Source organism: Dermacentor variabilis, chromosome 6, assembly GCF_050947875.1.
Source record: "Dermacentor variabilis isolate Ectoservices chromosome 6, ASM5094787v1, whole genome shotgun sequence".
NCBI classification, from domain to species: domain Eukaryota; kingdom Metazoa; phylum Arthropoda; class Arachnida; order Ixodida; family Ixodidae; genus Dermacentor; species Dermacentor variabilis.
In genome coordinates, this window is record NC_134573.1 from 43,433,227 (window position 1) to 43,455,326 (window position 22,100).

The window sequence follows — 22,100 nt, forward strand, 5'->3', positions numbered from 1 at the left end:
CATGCTTCACACGGGGTCGTTCTCCTCCAGGCGCCGATTCAGTCACTTCGCGCCTGATGTAGGACCCCACTGTCCAGACTGTGGGGAGGCGTACTGCTCTTTATCTCATATGCCTGGCAATTCCCTGCGTTAAGCAGCTCATCGCTTACCCCTCTAACGGACTGGGAGGCAGCCCTTAAGAGCGGTGGCCTTTCAAAGCAACTACGGGCTGTCCAGAGGGCCTGCGACAGGACGGAAGACCACGATCTTCCGGCCCCGACGTGGGGGTGGCACGCGACAGCTGCAGGGACTCCCTGAAAAGGGAGGTACCCTAATGCGGTTCCTCAGGACCATCAATAAAGTTGTTTGTCTCTCTGTCACTCTCCTTATGACTGAATCATTCACAACCGCGAGCATAGATCGGGCTACGCCATCTGCCAGGTATGCGGGCAGCATCCCTGTCATGCTATATAAAAACTGGAAGTGTCCTCGCAGTCTTTCCTCTCCGCATGTCCCGTTCGCCAACATCTCCCTACCCATGACAAACATTTGGCTGAGCTGGGCCACACCCCCCACATACCAGCGAAAGATCACATAGCTTATATATCCTGGTAGCCGATGACAGCCACATCCAGGAGACGATGGTACCTGCGCCACCTCCACAAGCAGAGACGACTCGTATTGGCGGCGCTATTCCGGAAATTGTCTGATTATATTGTGTAATTATCGAGTGGCTTCCTTTTGACCCAATCAAGAAGGCCGCAGCAGCCCTCTGGGATAATCAGAGCTGAGGAGATAGCGAATTCGTCAGTATGGCTGTATTGAAGCCAATGTAGTGTAAAGCAACACGGACAAAGAAAGCAGATAAGGCATTGCGCATCTACCTGCGCATGGCGTGACCTGCAAGCGTAAACCACGGTTTCGTAAGCTTAAGATTCTAGGCAGAAAAAAGAATATTACTGCTGATGAACTTTTGGAAGCTAATCACATTAGAAAAAGAGGCACAGATTGCGTTAGCGACACGTCTATCTGCTAATTTAGTAGTGAAAAACGCCTTTTTGTATTCCCTTTTCTTTGCCGTGAAGAACGTGTACGCATGCTCTATACTGAGTGCATATATAATTTCCTGTTTTTCTTGATATAAACTTTTTCTTGTCCTTGTTTGCAAATGGTGCGCAGAACTGAAATTACTAAATTGAATTTCTTTTTAGATATCACCCGCATCGGTCAACAGCGAACTGCAATACAACAAAAAAACGTAGTGTTTACACATTTCTCACGCAAGCGCAGGAAGGTCAATATAAATAAGGAAAATTTGGCACATAAAATAAGGCTGTGAAGAGAGTCTCAACGCTGTCACAAAAACGCATGGAATATTGAGAAAGCACTGTCTCGAATAAAAATAAGTGACAGCCTTAAAGTACCTAGCGGAGTTGCATACGCAACTTAACACTTCGTAATAACTCAATAACATTGCACGGTTTGAAACCAGTCCTTGTCACTGTGATGAACGTTTTGATTCCATCAAAAGCATTAAACCACCATTCTATCAAAAGCATTAAACCCACAAAAGAGTGAAGCGCAAGTGACATCGATCGCAATGTGGCTCTCAGTACTTCAAGATATGCTGCTGAAAAGCTGTGAATAATCATTTACGGCGACAGTAATTGACAGTGTTGTTCGGGGCACCCTTTTAGCTATCCGAAGAGAGTGCACTTTTTCAATGGATTCATCTTGGATCCCAGCGGGCAGCTAAAGGCGCTTGCGAAGGCCAAGGAATTCCGCACAAGTTTGTTGCAATTGGCCGAGAAGGGATGAACGACACCTTTCAAACTGCATGTCATATAGCACATTGTCAGAAAGAACACCTGCGTTTCCGAGAAATCGGCACTCATGGAGAGTTCTTTCTCAGCTTCCTTCGTGGCATCCACAAACGCGGAGTAGGCAATCTCGAGCGCCGGAATCTCTGGAAACAAGCTGTGGTCGCGTTCTTCGCTGTTGCTGAGGCAGTTGTCTCTCTCATCAAAGGCCGCCTTCGAGTTTGCGCTGATGATTGAGGTGACCACTCCACCATGCCTAGACCAGCGGAGGCCCTCTCGGTCGAGTGCTTTGACCAGTTCAAACGCGAAGGAGAACCCTATGCCACCGTAGAACATGGCACGTGTGCCCTCACTGTAGTACAGTGGACGGCTGACGGCGCCGATGGCCACGCGAACGCTGTTCATAAAATAGTCGTACACGAAATAGGGCTGTGCGTAGTTCAGTGGCAGCCCTAGCACATATTTGTAGGCAGAATCCTTCTTGGCGGTGCGCAGACTCCGAATTGACTTGATCCAGTAGCTACCGAACGTTTTCTCGTGTTCGGGGTAAGTCTTGAAAATCTCTTCGAGGCTTTCGTTCGTTAAATATTCGGCCGGAGGCCACACCGCCAACTCAAGTGTGTTAAGCTTCGCTGCTACTGAATCCTTGCTCTTCGAGTCCAGCCACTCGGACGAGTTCACAAAGTGCACGGCCTTCAACCTCAAGCGTCGGAATCCTCGGTATATCTGCAGCCTGTGTTCCTTCGTTATTCTGAGCGCAAACTGCATTGAAAGTAACACGGCCTTGTACGCCACTTCTATGTGAAATGCGCAAAATGCTGGTCTCAGTGTATCGGCTATCGTCTGGTCTCCATACCTCGTCAATAGTAGGCGGCTGTCGGCAACCGGACCGTAGTGCTCAACGAACTGCCATGAAAGAAATTCCAGAATTTGCAGGTTCGAGTAGTTGCCGAAAACCTCCCCCACAGTAAACAGGAACTTCACGTTGCTGACTACAACATCATCCTGTTGCTTCAGCGCGGGCTTAAGGTCAGTTACGTTCTGTAAACGTTTTATCCAACGGACCGACTGTACGCTGCGTGTGTACGCTTCCATCTCTCCAAGGGGGAATGTCGCCGCTTCTCTTGGAGACGCATGAAGGGCTTGGTTGAGGGCCTCAAGGATGTCGCCTTCTAGGCGAGCGGCCTCTGTGGCTCGCCGCACACTGTCGATAGGGATAGTGCTGGTGAATGCCGTGTAGAACTGGCTCCAGTACTCGTAGTATCCCCCAGAGTTGATGACGCTGCGGTGGTGTTGGAGGTAGAAGGGCAGCTGTGGAGCGGGTTCCAGAGAGAGTCGCCAGAAGTCTCTTGTCCCTAAACCATACTTGAGTATCTGCACGGTGAACCAGAATTCGATGTGCCAATCGTAAGCTAACGTGAGGAGCACCTCCAGGGCGTCGATCTGCTGCGTTGGTTGTTCTGGCCAAGACAAGCCGAGTTGTTGGATAAACAAGCGAAATTCATTCATCGTTGAGCCGTATTCAGAGGAGCCGCTCATGCAGGATTGGAACATGAGTAATGCCTTGTGGCCAACGGGGAACTTCTTCGAGCCTTCCTGTAGAGTCTCCTCCAAGCCGAATAACCAAGAAAACACCATGTCTTCCATGACGGACGTGTCAAAGTCTCGCAACTGCTTCCTATCACCAGGTGGGGACCATTTAGAACATACGTGAGCACGAAAGTCTTCACAGGCATCGATGCTTTCGTTTAGCACGTTGTGGAGTAGTGCTGCATGAACGTGACAGTCTTCCGTGATGCACAAATCTTTGAAGGTTCGTTGGTTCGTGGCCATAAGCAGCAGTGCGATAGCCACGACGACCGTCACGATCAGTGCAAGTGACGCGAAGACGGCAAATGGTGCTCGACCGAAGAAATGTCCGTAGCCACTGGTGGTGCTCCGTGTACTCCGCAGCTGAAAAAAAAAATTAAGAACAAAAACAGCAATTAAAGGTAAAGCAGACAACAACGTTCACCGGAACTGTGGATCAGCTTGCACGCTGTAACACCACTACTTGTACTGCGAACTTCATTGCCAGTTACCATTTACAAGAGACTTTGAGGAAACTTTGCTTTCAATACTATTCGCGCCGGTCTTCGAATACTTATATTCTCTGACCACGCCATGGCATCTTATCTTTTACATAATCCGATCGAGTGGCCTAATATAGGTTCATAATTGTTCCGGTACTTATTTTTATATTGTTTCTAATGTGCGAGCTTCACTTCAAACTGGAATATCTGATAACCACCAGCATATACGCTAAAATAGCCAACCAAATTCCGAACTTCCTTAACAATAACCTAACAGTTATGACTATACTTGTTGAAACCCCGACTATTCACTACTTCAAAAAGAATATCGCCAGGTATCTTCTGTCCTTCCCCATTTGAGCATAATACTAGGAGCAATTCGCTGCTAATGTCAAGCGTCTTTTCTTGTATATCGAAATATGTATTTCAATGTGTGCATTTCACTGTATGAACAGTGTTCCTTCTAAGTGTTGCTATTTTGAGTTTATTTGTTGTGTTAATAAATAAATACACGTGTGTGCAAGCAATTTTTTAAGCTTGCTCCTTGTTGCACATCTGTATGATTTTAATTTCAAGATACCTTACAGGCCCCATGAGAAGCATTGAGTAAGGGGGGCATCAGAGAACGAAAGTTGTACACGATAATACCGCAGATGAGTAGAAATAATCGCTGCAGAACAGGGTTACAAATGCAGAGCTGCGTTAGCAAACAAACATCGGATAAATTATATCACGCACGTTGCTCGCACACATAATCAAATATCGTGTAGAAAAGGTGTAAAGCATGAAAAGCCGAAAGAAACAATACTCACAATACTGAGACGACTAGAAATTACATTCAGGCGTGGCGTGCAAATCATCTGACAGATTTTACTGCGCACATTGCTCGCGCACGCAATTTAAGGCATCAAAAAGAAAAGAAAACCTGCGTGACGTTGCACAGGTATACAGAACATGACACAAAGTACGACGCTTTTTTGTGACAGAAACTACTTGTTCAGGAGTTGCCTCAATTTATCTCTATTTGTTTGCGAACTGCGCTCTCAGGAAGAGAATTCCACAAACGGATGGCTCGTGGCACAGCTGACTGATTAAATGCATCCGTGTTTCTGTAGATGCAAGGGAAACTTGACTCATTATTCAGACGTCGTGAACTTGCACGTTCCAGCAGCAATGACGACGACTTCATTTGGCGAACCTATTTTTAAAGCACGACAGCAATGCCACATCGCGACGACTACTTAGTGCAGGAAGTGAAAGATAAAGTTTGCTTTAAGTTATACTTGAATGTCTATCGTATTTGCGGGAAATGAATCGACTAGCTCAGTTACGGATGGCTTCATGCACACAGATTAAATATTCATGAAGCGGAGACCATATCGGGGTTGCGAACCCGAGTGGCGGACGGATGAAAGTCAGGAATGGTAATTTGCGGATGTTAGACGGGGATTTACGTAGGTTGCGAAGAATCTATCCTAGTGTTTGTGAAGCATTGACGCATATGGTTGTTATATGAGAGGCCCAGGAAAGATCTGGTGCGAGATTAACGCCTAGATATTTGTACAGTAAAGCCTCCATTACTGGATCGGTATTTATATAATAAAAACCTAATTTAAATTCTTTGCGCGTGAAAGTCATTAATTTGTATTCGAATCAGTATAAGTGTCATTTGCCAGGTGTTGCACCAGGCGCTAATGCATTGAAGGTCACCTAAAGAATAAGATGGTCCTCAAAGCTGGTAATTGGTCACTATATTATACAGTCATCGGCGAAAATTTGCATGCAGTAAAAGATGTTGGACAGATCGTTGATGTAGAATAGAAAAATCAATGGTCCTAATACAGTGCCCGGCGGTACGCCGAAAGTTACTTAGGTGAGGGATGATGTAAAATAGTTCACAACGGTAAAGTTAGGAAGTTACGGATCCACGGTAACGTTATACAGTTTAATTTGAGAAGAAAATATTTGGAAATTAAACAGCAGTGAGCCACAGGGTCACTGCTGGGGCTAATGGTAATGGCTGGGGCTACAGGGCTAATGCGTTGAAGGTCACCTTAAGAATAAGGTGGTCCTCAAAGCTGGTAATTGGTTGGTATATTATACATCATTATCATAATCATCATCATCAGCCTGGCTACGCCCACTGCAGGGCAAAGGCCTCTCCCATACTTCTCCAATTACCTCAGTCATGAGCTAATTGTGGCCATGTTGTCTCTGCAAACTTCTTAATCTCATTTATCCAGCTAACTTTCTGCCACCCCCTGCTACGCTTCCATTCCCTTGGAATCTAGTCCGTAACCCTCAATGACCGCCGGTTATCTTCCCTCCTCATTACATGTCCTGCCCATGGCCATTTCTTCTTCTTTTTTATTTCAACTAAGATGTCATTACCTCGCGTTTGTTCGCTCACCCAATCTGCTCTCTTCTCATCCCTTAACGTTAAGCCCATCATTCTTCTTTCCATAGCTCGTTGCGTCGTCCTCAATTTAAGTAGAACCCTTTTCGTAAGCCTCCAGGTTTCTGCCACGTAGGTGAGTACAGGTAAAACACAGTTGTTATACACTTTTCACTTGAGGGATAATGGCAACCTGCTGTTCATGATCTGAGAATACCTGCCAAACGCACACCAGCCCATTCTTATTCTGATCATTTGTCTCATGATCCGGATCCGCGGTCACTACCTGCCCTCAGTAGATTTATTCCCTTACCCCTTCCAGTGCCTCGCTACCTATTGTAACCTTATGTTCTCTTCCGAGACTGCTAAACATTACTTAAGTTTTCTGCAGAATAATTTTAGGTCCACCCTCCTCCATTGCCTGCCCAGCTCAATGAACATGCATTGCAACTGGTCCCCTGAGTTACTAAGCAAGGCAACATCAACCGCGAATCGCAAGTTACTAAGGTATTCTCCATTAACTCTTATCACGAATTCTTCCCAATCCTGAATCATCTGAATACCTCCTGTAAGCATGCTGTGAATAGCATTCGAGAGATTGTATCTCCCTTCCTGACGCCCTTCTTTATTGGGATTTTGTTGATTTCTTTATGGAGGACTACGGTGGCTGTAGTGTCGCTATAGATATCTTTCAGTATTTTTACATACCGCTCGTCTACACCCTCATTCCGTAATGCCTGCATGACTGCTGAGGTTTCGACTGGATCAAACGCTTTCTCGTAATCAATGAAAGCTATACATAAGCGTTGGTTACATTCCGCACACTCCTCTATCACCTGATTGACAGTGTGAATATGGTCTATTGTTGAGTAGCCTTTACGGAATCCTGCCTGGTCCTTTGGTTGACAGAAGTCTAAGGTGTTCCTGATTCTATTTGCGATTATCTTCGCAAATACTTTGTGGATAACAGACAGTAAGCTGATCTGTCTATAATTCTTCAAGTCTTTGGTGTCCCCTTTCTTATGGAGTAAGATTATGTTGGCGTTCTTCCAAGATTCCGGTACGCTCGGGATCATGAGGCATTGCCTATACAGGGTGGCCAGTTTTTCTAGAACAATCTGCCCGCCATGCCTCAACAAATCTGCTGCAACCTGATCCTCCCCAGTTGCCTACCCCCTTTGCATAGCTCCCAAGGCTTTCTTTACTTCTTCCGGCGTTACTTGTGGGATGAATTCCTCTAGACTTTTCCCTCTTCCATTATATTCGTGGGTGCCACTGGTACTGTGTTAATCTCTATAGAATTCCTCGGCCACGTGAACTATCTTATCTATATTAGCAATGGTATTCCCGGCTTTGTGTCTTAACGCATAAATCTGATTCTTGCTTATTCCTAGTTTCATCGTCACTGCTTTTCGGCTTCCTCCGTTCCTGAGAGCATGCTCAATTCTATCCATATTATACTTCCTTATATCAGCTATCTTACGCTTGTTGATTAACTTGCAAATTCTACCAGTTCTATTATAGCTGAAGGGTTAGAGGCTTTCATACATTGGCGATTCATAATCAGATCTTCCGTCTCCTGCAACAGCTTACCGGTATCCTGTCTAACGAAGCTACCTCCGACTTTTATTGCACCCTCCTTAATGAATAAGATTGTCGTTCATTGCTTCAACACTAAGGTCCTCTTCCTCAGTTAAAGCCGAATACCGGTTCTGTAGCCTGATCAGGAATTCCTCTAATTTCCCTCTTACCGCTAACTCATTGGTCGGCTTCTTATGTACCAGTTACTTCCTTTCCCTCCTCAAGTCTAGGTTAATTCGAGATCTTACCATCCCATGGTCACTGCAGCGCACCTTGCCGAGCACGTCCACATATTGTATGATGCCAGGGTTAGCAGAGAGTATGAAGTCTATTTCATTTCTAGTCTCGCCATTCGCGCTTCTCCGTCCACTTTCGGTTATCCCGCTTGCGGAAGAAGGTATTCATTATCCTCATATTATTCCGTTCATCAAACTGTACTAATAACTCTCCCCTGCTATTCCTAGAACCTATGCCATATTCCCCCACTGACTTGTCTCCAGCTTGCTTCTTGCCTAGCCTGACATTGAAGTCGCCCATCAGCATAGTGTATTTTGTTTTGACTTTACCCATCGCCGATTCCACGTCTTCATAGAAGCTTTCGACTTCCTGGTCATCGTGACTGGATGTAGGGGCGTAGACCTGTACGACTTTCAATTTGTACCTCTTATTGAGTTTCACAACAAGAACTTCCACCCTCTCGTTAATGCTATAGAATTCCTGTATGTTCAAAGCTATATCTTTATTAATCAGGAATCCAACTCCTAGTTCTCGTCTCTCTGCGAAGCCCCGGTAGCACAGGACGTGCCCGCTCTTTAGCACTGTATATGCTTCTTTTGACCTCCTAACCTCATTGAGTCCTCTTATATCCCATTTACTGCCCGCTAATTCCTCCAATAGCACTGCTAGACTCGCCTCACTAGATAGCGTTCTAGCGTTAAACGTTGCCAGGTTCATATTCCAATGGGGGCCAGCCAGAGCCCGAGATTCTTAGCACCCTCAGCTGCGTCACAGGTCAGTTGCTTCGCAGCAGCTGGGGACTGAGGGTCGGGGTTTGATCATTGTATTCATATAGGAGGTTGTGGCCAAGTTCTGCACCAGGGTGGCCAATCCTGCTCTGGTGAAGGAGTGCGTTACCGGTTCTGGTCGCCGGGATCAGGCCGCACTCCAGGCCTGTTTATGCAATTTTGTCAACAAGCGATTTTCTTTGTTTTTATTTCGGTGGAAAATTGCGCGGCACCGTGATTCGAACCACGGTCCTCTTGCATGCGAGGCGGATGCTCTACATTCGCGTGCAAAAAGAGATTTTGTTGGACAGATCGTTCATGTAGATTAGAAAAAGCAATGGTCCTAATAGAGTGCCCTGGGGTACACCGGAATTACATAGGTGAAGGGTGATGTGAAATAGTTCACAACGGTAAACTGCTGACGATTAGTTAGAAAGTTACGGATCCAAGACAACGTTAAACAGTTTAATTTGAGAGCAATTAACTAGGAAATTAAACGGCAGTGAGCCACACGGTTGAAAGCCTTAGAAAAGTCGAGAAAGATTCAATTTCTGTGAAGGTTATGGTCCTAGTGAGAACGTACGTCAGTAGGGAACTCTAATGACTGTGTCTCGCACGATAAACGTTTCCTGAAGCCGTGCTGGTTAGTAAAGAAAGAAGTATTCGATTCAAGATGTTAATATTGTTACCTGTGTAAAGGCATAGAAGAAAGAGGCTATTTACAGGCTGTTTACACTGGAGTCAGACAGCCAGGCCTACACTCGCCCCCTCCAAGGGCACCGGCTAACTTCATCGTCGTTCTCGCGGCGGCTCGTCTCTTGAGCATCTCTCGATGATATCGTAATATCGTAACAGCGCCGTCTCGGTGCTGTTAAATATCCAAGGCGCGTGCTGAGTTGTAGGCCTTGAGTCGGGCGACGTGGCCAATGTCACTGGCTGTCACAGCGGAGGATGCAGTTGGCGTGGCTAGAACGATTTCATAGGTGACATTGGTCACATGGCGGAGCACGCGATATGGACTTTTGTAAAAGGAAAGCACTTTTTCACAAAGGCCAACTTTACGCGCTGGTGACCAAAGCAACACGACGGTGCCGGGCACAAAATGGACTTCACGCTGACGGAGGTCGTAGCGTTGCTTCTGTTTGTCTTGAGACACTTGTAGACGAGCACGCGCAAGTTGGCGAGCATGGTCAGCATGGGCGATTGCATCACAGGTATAATCGCTAGTTGAAGCAGCGGCGGACGGAAGCATAGTGTCCAGTGGTAGCGTCGGTTCTCGACCATAGAAGAGGTAAAACGGGGAAAAGCCAGCAGTTTCGAGAGGGGACGAGTTGTACGCAAAGGTAATGTAAGGTAGAGCCAGGTTCCAGACACGGTGGTCGTCTGAAACGTATTTGGATAGCATATATGTAAGGGTGCGGTTCAAACGCTCAGTGAGGCCGTTCGTTTGGGGGTGGTAGGAGGTGGTAAATTTATGCTGCATTGAGCAGGCACGCACGATGTCGTCACTGATTTTGGCCAAAAACGTACGGCCACGGTCTGTTAGCAATTGACGCAGAGCACCATGTATCAAAATGATATCATGTAGGAGGAAGTCCACAACATCACTTGCGCAACTGGTCGCAAGAGCGCGGTATACGACGTAGCGGGTCGCGTAGTCCGCCGCGACTGCAACCTACTTGTTTCCTGATGTAGATTCCGGAAATGGGCCGAAAAGGTTCAAGCCGACACGATGGAAGGGCTCGGCAGGGACGTCGAGCGGCTGCAGGTAACCAGCGGGTAACTGGGAAGGCTTCCTGCGTCGTACGGAACGGGCAAGGTCCAGCCAGAAAAAACGGCGATTTACAGGGTCATAGGTTCGAGATACGCCGAGGTGTCCTGCCGTTGGTACGTCGTGAAGCTATTCTATAACGGTGGAGCGGAGGTGTTTAGGTATTACAAGTAGGAACTCAGAGCCGTCCAGATGAAGGTTATGACGGTGCAGAGTACCCCCGCGGAGTACGAAGAGGCTTAGAGTAGCATCGGCCGCAGAGTGTTCAAAACGGTCGATGACTGCTCTGATGTAGGCGTCACGATGTTGCTCGTCGGCGAAATGAAGCAGCTGTGATACAGAGAATACGCAAGCACCATTGGCAATATTGGAGAAGCCAGAGTCGTCAAAAGGGCAACGCGAAAAGCTGTCAACGTCTTGGTGCAGGCGGCCAGGCTTCTACATGACGGAATATGAAAGTTCTTGTAGCCTCAAAGCCCAGCGACCAAGCCGGCCTATAGGAACATTACGCGATGAAAGCCAGCAGAGAGCATGATGGTCAATGACTACGGAAAAGGAGCGACCGTAAAGGTAAGAACAGAACTTCGCAACCGCCCAGACAACAGCAAGGGATTCTCGTTCCGTAGTGGAACAGTTGCGCTCCGATGGTGCTAGGAGGCGGCTCGCATAAGCAATAACGCGATCCTGGCGACGCTGACGCTGGGGTAAGACGGCACCTACACCATGACCGCTGGCATCTGTACACAATCGTGTACGCTTCTACAGTATCCCACGAGAATAGTACGCCTTTCTTCAAAAGATTAGTGAGGGGTCTAGAATTGCCAAAAATCTGGAACAAAACGACGAAAGGACGAGCATAGCGCTACATAACTTCGAACCTCTGCGGCTCCGTGGGAACCGGAAACTCTCGGACAGCGCTAGTTTTGTCGGGATCAGGCTGTACTCCGGATGCGTCAACGAGATGGTCCGGAAGAGTAATTTGGCGTTGGCCAAAAGGCCATTTGTACGAGTCAAGTTACAGCTTCGCCTTTCGAAATACATCAAGTATAGTTGTTAGACGATCAATGGGAGTATCGAACTGTGGCGAGAAGACGATGACGTCGTCGAGGTAGCAGAGGCATGTGGACCATTTGAAACCTTGGAGCAAGGAGTCCATCATACGCTAAAAAGTGGCAGAGGCGTTGCATAATCTAAACGTCATTACTTTAAATTTGTATAGGCCATCAAGTGTGATGAACGCAGTTTTTTCTCTGTTCATATCGTCAACAGCAATCTGCCGGTATCCCCAACGAAGATCAACAGAAGAGAAATATCTGGAACCGTGTAGGCACTCAAGGGCGTAGTCTATACGTGGAGCGGGCAGACGCCCTTCTTAGTAATGTTGTTCAGATGACGGTAGCCTACACAGAAGCGCCACGCGCCGTCCTTATTAACCAACACCGCAGGTGACGCCCAGGGACTCGAAGAAGGCTCAATGATGTTTTTGTCAAGCATTTTGTTCACTTCACTTCGAATTACTCGGCCTTCCGATGCAGAAACTCTATATGGTCGTCGGTGAATAGGCGGTGCATCGCCAGTAAGAATACGATGCTTGACCGGGAGCGTCTGGCCTTACGGGCGATCGTCGAAGTAGAAAATATCTCGTTAGGACGAGAATGCTTGGCAAAGGTCTTCAGCCAGCACAGAGTACAGGTCCTTCGCGACCATTTTTTTATGTTGGGATCGGCGCCCGAGGCTGGCGCGAGGGGCATGCTAAGCTCGCGAGAACCATCGGTCGATCACGGTGCCACGTGATGGTCACCGAGACTATCAATGGTGGCAAAGCAAATACCTTGCGGTAGAATTTCTTTTGCCAATCCAAAGTTAAAGACAGGCATGCGAGTGCGGTTTGCATTAATAGTAAGTATACTGTGAGGCACGGTGACGTCATACTGTAGTGGAATGTCGGGCAGAGGAGTGACGAGGTACTCGCCATCAGGAACTGGTGGGGAAGACAACAGTTCAATATAGGCTATTGACATGCGGCAGGCGAAGAAAGCCGGTGGGGCGTAAGCGGCAGTGGGGTGCGTCAGAAGGTTCTGCGATAATCGGCAACTGAAGGCGAAGGGTACTGGCAGAGCAGTCAATAAGAGCAGAATGCGCGGAGAGAAAATCGCGGGCCGAGAATGAGGTCCTGGGGGCAATGAGCAATCACGGTGAAGAGGACAGGAGTGTGGCGGCCGGCGATGCTGACACGTGCCGTACACATGCCGATGGTAGGCACAGTACCGCCAGCCGCAACGCGGACGACGCGTGCCGACGCTGGGGTGAAGAGCTTGTTCAATCGTCGTCGGAAGGCTGCACTCATAATAGAAAGATGTGCTCCTGTATCGATGAGTGCCGTGACAGGATAGCCGTCAACGTCAACGTCAAAAAGGTCTTGGTTTGTAGGTAACGTTGGCACAGGATTTGAGGGCAGGGTCGACAACGCAGCTTCACCTCCAAAAGCTGCAGTGCATAGCTTTCCGGCTGGATCCAGGAGGTGAGGAGCGATAGTAAGAACTAAGTCTAAAATGTTATTGCCGCGGAGAATACATTTGGAATAAATTGTGATCTAAAGCTAAAGACATGAATTCAGTTGACGATCGGCAGGATGACGATAGTTTATTCCAATCTGTCAGTGGAAAATTGAAACCTCCAAGGAGATCAGTGATATCAGCCTGGAAGGTGTTGTTTTTCTTATGCTACTGCGCTATTCAGCGAAAAGATACAAACCGGGGGGGGGGGGGGGCAATAGCAGCCTCTAATTAGCACTTTGTGGCTGCGGGTTAGACATTCTGTCCATACGATCTCAATACATGAACTGGTGTTAATAAGATGCGATGCAATAGTTCCTCTGACGCCCAAGAATACGCCACCACCTCTTTTTCCAACGCAGTCACACCTGTATATGATAAAAGAATTTCCGCGAGGCAAGATCTGATTATCGGTTATTACGAGAAGACCCTACGAAGCCCGCTCCTACAGGACCAGCAATGGACCGTCCAGCAGGCTAGTGCAGCGGCCGCCAGGTGCTCCCTGTCGGTCCCTGCGCGGGAGACGCCCACTGCGCGCTCACCTGCGTCCTGCAGGACCTTTATTAAAGTTTATCCAATCCAATCCGGGATGTAGCCACGTTTCAGGGAGAACAACGATATCACAATTGCAGCCGTCAAGAAACGAGGCATCGTATGTTGTATGCCTTTTCCTTTTCTCCTTTTTGTTTATTTTGTGTTTGTGCCCGGGTAACTACGTATTTGTTGTCAAAATAGACTTTTAATACAGTGTATTGAAGGAACTGAGCAAAATATTCAGAAAGCTAACATTGTCACATCTATATTAGGCTATTTTTTTTTATTCTCATACATTCGTGTCTTAGTTTTGCTGTGAGAAATGATGATTCTGTTGTCATGTCCGTCACATTCGAAGCCTAGTATATTAGCTTTGTTTAATTTTGTATGAATGCTACCTAGTGCAAATGCTCTATCTTTCCCAAGTGAACTTTGGTAAACGATACCTCCATCTTTATAAAAAAATTCCAGCCTGGCTTACTAACAGGTCAAATGCGCATCTCGCACATATTTGTCGTGAGACAGCTTTCTTTAAAGTTTTTAAACTAGATAAAGGTATGGAATAACAATAAAAGACTGTCGGTTACAAACTACAGGTGAAGCTTACACTCTCCGAAGCCACGAGCGACAGCTTCTCCCGTACGGGATGTCAGGCAAGGTCTGTGACGTCATGGGGAGAGTTAATTTGCTCTAGGTGGCTTCGGCTGAGCTGTGCTTCAATAAGGATATGCAGGGTAATCATATTTAAGCATTATGAAATTTTTAAAAATCACCTGCCGAAAATGGCAAAATTTTTGTCCTTGGCCTCAATTATTAAACGAGGCGGACCACACTAGCACGAGAAATCGAAGCACCCATGGCGACGCAAAACGGCCCATTGGGGGTAGTTCCAAGAGCGCATGCGCGCTGAACAATTCCAGTTATATTCAAGAGGACAGCAGCTAATAAGAGTTCCACTTGTTGTTTGGCACGCGTGATGCTTACTCGCCTTGCTCTGCTGAGAAGCGCTTTCCAACATTGGCGACCCGGAATCGTGCCGAAGCAACGCGGTGGTTCATCCACGTCACTGTGACGCCGACGTCCACGACAGACGCCACCCCGACAGTCTCCCCAGTCGACGGTACGCTGCCCCCATTTTCGACTGCGGAACCCGTACTCTGATTCATAGAAGTCGAATCGCAGCTCGCAGCACGACGCATCATGTCTGACCTTACAGAATACCACTGCGTTGTAAGAAGTCTCCCGCCGGCCGTAGCCAGTGAAATAAGGGACCTCTTGCTTGCACCGCCTGCAGAAAATGCACATGCAAATCGGAAAGAAACCCTCGTCCAAGTTAAGCCCTCCGAACCATAGCGACTGCAGCAATTGCTTCGTGGCACGGACCTCGGTGAGCGTACTGCTAGTCAGCTCTTGCGGCCCATGCAGCAGTTGCTTGGCGAAACAAATTCTAGAGGGAACATGGTCCGAGATTATTATTTTTTTTTTTTGCAAATGCTACCTTCAAGCGTCCGCATGGTCGTCGCTGCGTTAGAGCAGGAAGATCTACCCGCGGTAGCCGGGATTGCCGGCCGTCTGGTAGCGATCACCACGCCCGCATTACTGGCTGCCGTGCAAGCACAACAGTCTCGACACGAACTTGAAGAAATGCGTGACGAGCTTCCTCGACTCACCGACATGCTATCCGGCTTGCGTGCATGCAGAAGGGCGCCAACATTAAGTGAGGCAAACGCGCCGCTAACACAAACTCAGCGTCGTAATATATAATGGTATCGTCGGCGGTTCGCAAACGCGGCGCGTAACTGTGTTCACTCTGTGCGCATTCGGGAAATGGCCGCCGCAAGCACTGAGCACAACCTGCGCTCCTACGTTGCCTTCGAGTTGTCCCTCTGCATTCTTCCTTACTGACCGCAACAACGGAGTTCGTTTCTTAGCCGACAAAGGCGCCTAGGTGAGCGTGATACTAACGTCACAAACCGAAAGAAAGAACCCTATGGCATCACCACTGCAAGCCGTGAATAATACGGTGATACCAACATATGGACATCATTTGCTCACGCTGAACTTCGGTTTCAGCAGAACTTTTAAATGGGTGTTCATAGCCGCTGATGACAAGTTCGCCATATTAGGCCCGAACTTTCTCCAATACTTCGGTCTGTTGGTCGACGTCCGCAACAAGCGGCTGCAGGACCCTGCTGTCGTGCAGCGGTACAAGACAAGCCCTGTTGGCACCCTCCTCTCAATCCGACCTAGCTAAGTCCGTCGGGAGAGTTGTACTTCACTGCCCCGCTAGAGTTAGTTGAGTTGAGGCGACAACCGCAGGCATTCGCCCAAGTGAAGCACAGTGTTCCACATCACGTAGAAACTACAGGCCCACCGGTCTAGGCGCGGCCACGGGGCCTTCCGCCCTAGAAGCTGCGGCTAGTCCGACATGTGTTTGCCCCCGTGATGGAACTCGGGATAGCACGTCCTTTGTCCAGCCCATATGCGTTACCTCTCCACATGGTCGCGAAATCGAAGGACGGCAATTGGAGCCCTTGTGCGGACTATCGAGCACTGAACCGCGTGACCGGAGCGGACCGTTACCCAGCGCCGCACGTTCACGAGATCACCTCCTGCCTGCATAGCGTTAACAGATTCTCAAAAACAGATTTGGTACGAGCATATCATCAGATACCCTGAGCGCCAGAGGATGTTCCCAAGACTCAATATCAAACGAACATGTTGAAGTTGTTGCCCGCTGTTACAGTGAGTATCCATCGAGGCCCAGAGTAGAACCAGAACTACTTAGCTGCCGTGTTTTGCGGTGAGTTGCTTCAGCCGCACTATTTTGCTACCCGCTCTTGCGTACATGATTAAGTTCGGGTTCTCGGGTTCAAGTTTCTAATGTATTCGATCCTCCTCCGACTCCACATCCATTATTTCAGGCATTGACATTCATCCGTTTTAAATATAAAACCGGCGACTGCGTTCTCGTAGGATTGCCTTCACTGATATAAGTTCTAATGCGCAGTCGTTGGATAAGCCAGCCGTTTGACAGGTCCACGTGAGAGATTACAGGCCACTTTTTCCGGTCGCCTCTTGTATAGCGCTAAAATCCAGGCACGCAACCAAACTTTAAAACAGATTTTTTTTTCATGTCTCGCAGTCTTCGTTACGGCGTTTGAAATAGATGCGTATAGAAACAGCCTGTAGCTGACCAATTCTGTGTGCGAAGCCGCTGCACCTTCTAAATTTCATTTTAGGCGTTTGCATTCAAATGATTGCTCAGAATATTAACCTACCTGAGCGAAGAAACAAACTATATACGCTTGTTTCAATTACTAATTTACCTGCGGGACATGTACAAAATAAAGGAAAAATATGGGCACACTCCTCTATGAATTGTTAGCTTACATCATGGCGCGTGTTGTGCAATACGTCCCGCATAGAAACGTAATATGTATACGTGCCTGCACACAGTACCTTGTGTCCGTATACAGGGCGTTTCCTAACACCTGCATTCGAATACCCTACCCACAAAGTTTGTTAGAGGGGCTGTAACAATGAGATTGCAAAGGGGCAAAACATATTGCTTGGTACGTTTAAACAGCGCGCAGCTACAAAGAACGCAGTTTAACTGCATTTGTAAACACAAACAACAATGGCAAGTGCAGGGAGTCGAGAATTCTACGAAGCAGGCGCAGTAGTAATCAGCGCAAATGAACGTTGCACTCACGATTGCCGCCAAGGCGAGAAGCCTAGGGCTTAAAACAGTCCGTGACTTCGACTGCGAGCCTTCTGTCTTGCCCTGGAGTCCCACGAGAGAGGCGATGCTCGGGTCCGGATTGGTTACAGCCAGTGTGTCGTGCAGGGAAATCGTGGGTGCAGACGTGGGCGAGATCGGCTTCAGTCTGGAGGGCGCCGACGCTTCTTGATTTGACGGGCGCTGGCTCACTGAGAGCCCGGGCAATCCGGGCCGTGGTTGAGCTGGAGCCGCGGTTTTCGCACTTGTCTTCGAATCTGGCGTGCTGGCGGGGACAATGCGGACTGATTCAGGCGGCTGACCTTGGCCCATGCTGCCGTCTTCGGGAGGCTGGTGAATGATGGCACGCGACTTTAGTTTCAATGTGCGCGTTCGGGATAGAAAGCAGACAATGAGACACAAAAAAGTGAACGGGATACGCTAACAGGCTCGGCCAAGTTCTTTCGGACTAACAGCTACGTCTACAACTACGGTAGTAACAATATCACACCACACACAGTGGTGCTATAGTGGTGCTATAGTGGTACAGTGGTGCTTGTGCTATAGTTCTCCGAGCAATTTAGCGTGAAAACAGTTCACGTTTCACGTGAAAGGAAGCGGGAGCGTGAGGCGGGAGGGATTGACGGAGAAGTGAAGGGATGGAGTAGAAATGGTACGCTGAAGACAGGGTGAGGAGGAGTGTTTAGAGGGCAGCGATGTGGGGAAAGAAAGATGCAGTACAGAGTTTTGTACAAAAAGAATAGTAGAGAGAAACGCGGACCCATACTAACAAAACGCTCTTACTGTAGAACTATTCGCAAAAGTAAATGCCAGCCAATCCTGAAGCTGGAGATATTATTAGTGAGGTCGGCTGGTCAATGTAAAATATCACTTATGAACGAAAAGCTTTGTGAATTCTGCCCCGTTTTGGTATGTTTAATGAAGCAGCATTTGCGGTGGATCGGCCATCATGGGAATGGTGCGCTCCACTTGGCTTTGCCTAAACTTGGTCATTTCGTCTTCAGACGGCTTTGCAACTTCACAGAATGACGACTTTGAACAAAATATTGGGTATTAAATGTAACCATTCGCAATGACTACGCATATGTACGCCGAGATTAATTGTCGTGCTGTATTTAGAAAACCATGATGGCTCGGAAATTTAGAAAGATATAAAGCGTAATAAGTTCCGTCATTATAATGTTTGCAATCACAAGCACGATAAGAGAAATCCGATACTCCTATTGCAGATGAGCATTCCCACCGCTAGTGCTCTTTGTCTCTAGTAATTCTTGTACGAACTCCATGGCAGTTTGCACAACCCAAGGGCATAGGGTCGCTCCGCATTGCTTGGCGATGGCCCTTCTAGCTTAAGTGCGCTTTTGTATAAGAGCTCACAGGCGAAGGATTGAACCACGGAAGGATAGTGGCTGCATGTTGGTGACTGTGACGCGTGCACCATAAACTGTGCAGTTGTAGAAAACAGGTCGAGGTTTGCAGGTCGAGATGTATGACCTGAACATTGTGGCAATGAATAGACGAGACGAAATACAAGAAATGAAGAGCTCAGTCACAATGCGTCGGTCTAATGGGACGCCGTCGCAATGCCGAAGCGACAGAAGGCGCCGATTTCCCGATGTCAGGAGGCGTTGAGAGGGGCGAAGCGCAGGCCCCTGACGACTAAAGTACAAGCGCCAACCCAGACGAGTCGCCTACTGAGACGCCCAGACGGTTGCTACCTATGCTCTTGCATGTCTCTCGCTCAAGTGTAGTTTTATACTAGGAGAATGCCAGTAAACTTGAGAGTAGAAAAAAATCAAGAGGCAGACATAGACAAAGAGACAAGAAGGTGGCTGGACTAACAACTGATCTTGATTCATAAAAACGACGTCCCCGAAGTCCGTACTGAAAATGCGCAAGCACAACAAAACAAAAACACAGTCAACACCTTATCTATACACGTCTACAGTTATCAAGAAATAAAGGCTCTTTCTTGGTTAGGAACACAGATGGCGCGCTTACACACTTCTCGGGGCCAAGTTTATATATGCGATAGGCTTCAATCAGCTCTCTTTCCTGCTGAGTCTTAGCCTTCGCCAGGATGGAAACGTCACTGAAGATAGGGTTACAACCGCACTCCTTACAATGCAGCGGAAGATTACCTCCTGTGCCTGTGGGTATTATATTTGCATGCTCAGGCATGCGATCACTCACACAGCGACCGGTTTGTCCTATATAATCTCTACCACACTTCAAAGAATACTGTACACTACACATGTGTCGCATGTGCGGTGCTTCACGACATGTTCAGAACGGATTTGGGGGACGTCGTTTTCATGAATGAAGATCAGTTGTTAGTTCAACCACCTTCCTGTCTCTTTGTCTATGTCTGCCTCTTGACTTTCTTCTACTCCCAAGTTTGCTGGCATTCTCCTAGTATAACCATGTACCAACTAGCCCAAAAAGCCACTCTCATGAAGTGTAGCTTTAAGATTCAAAACACTTTACATTCAGAAATTAATTAAGTAGTCTACGGCGTATTCAATAAATCGATATTGCCATGAGTTGAGGCTTTGATGCGGAAGCTCTGGCTTTACGCTAGCGACTAACGTTCTTTCAAAGAACAAACTTGGACCAAAAAGGCGTTTGACATCGAAAGAAAGACTATCGATGCCCCATACAAAGAACAGAAGAATTTGATTATATTGAGGGGCGGACAGGGCACACTAGGGCAGAATAGTAGCGTCTTTCTAAAGAAGCCAGTTGATTTGCATCCGTGTCAGCTACACTACAATGGCGAAAAATTTGAAGTAGTACCGGTTGCGGTGTGTCGAGGCCCGCGTGGAGGCCACTGGCGCTGGACATCTCACGGTGTGTTGGACGCGCGCGAGAGCCTTTCCGCGCATCGTGGCGCGAGAAATGGTCGTTGGCGTCGCGCAGGGCCGTTCTGCTCGGTCTGTTTGCCTCCGACGATGGTGCAGGGGAGACGACGGTGTCGCATTCCTTCACCGGCACCGGCGCAGCAGTGGCGACACTGCTGGTGCCCGAAAAGGCCTCTGGCTGGGAGCTCGGCTTGATTGCGCGGCCCTGGATCCCGCTGCTGCTTTTGCTCCGTCGTGACTGTCGGGAATCCGTTTCGGAACCGCCCTTGGATGGCCTTCTCAACTTCTCGGGCCTCGCATTTGCTGGTTCTTGTTTGGCAGTATCGGATGCCGGCTCTTGTGAGAGACTTACATCGGCGGCGCGCTTGAGACTCTCAGTTGGACGAACGTCCGCCCTGGAGTCCGGCACGAGCTCTGTGCGCGAAACGGAAGTCGTCGCCGGCAGCCGAGCAGCCGAAAGCCGTCGTCCGCGCTGCGGCTTGTTTTTCCTTCGGAGAGCGTCTTCTGACACTGTGCCTTGCGACATGACGTTTTCAGGCTGAGTGGCGTTCAGGAATGCCTGCGTATTCAAACGAAATCCCGAATATGCACCGACAGATTAACGGAGGAAAAGCTGTGCGTCACGGCTAATGTGAACCCTCACGCAGGTTCCAATGTTCCTTTCAATTATCATAACTTCGTACATTTTTTACCTTGATTTGTTTTACATATCTGCACTGGATGGTCTACGTTTCCTGGTTTAACGCTTTCTGTGTCGGCGTTAGGCGTGCACCATTATACCTACTCGGTTTATGGGGGGGGGGGGGGGGGACATTCTTTGTTCAAAGTGAGAAAAGCTGACGGAATGGTTCTTTGCCCGCTACGCCTACCCTGAGTGCTATCTTGAGCGATGTCGTCATTCGAGTTAACATTGAATTCCACCAGCGAAATGAAGCCTGCCACTGCCACACACTATTCCCATTATAAGCAAACTCGTGTTGCCGTAATCTGCAGCCGCGCTTAACCACGTTATTTGGAAAAAGACGCTTAATTTTATTAGCAAATTTGGTCGTTTATAGGCCTAGTGCTGTCCACAGAATCGAAGCGGTCTCTTATCAATCCTTCCTATCAGCTTACATACTGAAAAAATAAAACGAATAAAGAAATCGGGAACGAACTACATCCAATAGAAATGCATGTTGCCATGCTTAGAGGAAGCTACTTGGTGCAAATTCGGTGCTAGAGACAGTTCTAGAATCGTTTGGTTGGTTGAAAAGTCAGAACACTTACCGGGTACGTCGTTCGATGGATTCTGCTGTGTTCTTCTTCTTTCTCATCTTCTTAGTCATGTATGAAGAAATGAATCACTAGAACGATTCTTTGTCTTGTTTTTTTTTTTTGGAATGGAGTTTAGGAAATAAATGTAAATGTGCATCAGAAGCATAATTATTGCTGTTACTCCATAGAGTCACGATTATTGTGTAAATTTTCTGTTTAATCGAGAATTCGAATGAAGCCAAGCCCGTCTGGTCGGGATGAAACACGACAATGAAGGAGGTACATCGACCAAATAAAACTTTAAAAGCAAGATGTTTCGGCTTATTGTTACGGCTAAAGGATGGCAAGAGAACAGAAGAAAACGAATTAAGGGACACGATCAGCGACCACGCTCCCTTTTTGAAAGAAAACAAAGTTGGCGCGTCGGCTCTTGTGGACTCTGAATACAGAGCTGGTTCTTGATTCTGGCATGCTGCTCCTGCATCCTGGGGTTTTTTTTTGTTTTTTCTTGTTGACGTCGTGACAGTAT

General features: G+C 47.8%; 1 protein-coding gene across 1 annotated transcript; it reads right to left on the reverse strand.

Moving 5' to 3' along the window:
* Positions 1-791: 791 nt before the first annotated feature.
* On the reverse strand, positions 792-21,613 carry LOC142584764 (membrane metallo-endopeptidase-like 1). The gene is made up of 4 exons (XM_075695000.1): positions 21,584-21,613; positions 20,250-20,873; positions 17,427-17,783; positions 792-3,752 (listed from the first exon to the last, which is right to left on the reverse strand). The coding sequence occupies exons 2-4, from the start codon at positions 20,838-20,840 to the stop codon at positions 1,677-1,679; spliced, it is 3,024 nt and encodes a 1,007-aa protein (XP_075551115.1). The 5' UTR covers positions 20,841-20,873; positions 21,584-21,613; the 3' UTR covers positions 792-1,676.
* Positions 21,614-22,100: the final 487 nt, after the last annotated feature.

What these genes read in the sequence shown, in the direction of transcription:
- LOC142584764 (XM_075695000.1), bottom strand. Translation starts at nt 20,840, where the DNA reads ATGTCGCAAGGCACAGTGTCAGAAGACGCTCTCCGAAGGAAAAACAAG. An exon ending in GCCTCGACACACCGCAACCG is followed by an intron (nt 17,784 to 20,249) that starts GTACTACTTCAA and finishes ATCATTCACCAG; the next exon opens with CCTCCCGAAGACGGCAGCAT. An exon ending in TTCTCGCCTTGGCGGCAATC is followed by an intron (nt 3,753 to 17,426) that starts GTGAGTGCAACG and finishes TTTTTTTTTCAG; the next exon opens with CTGCGGAGTACACGGAGCAC.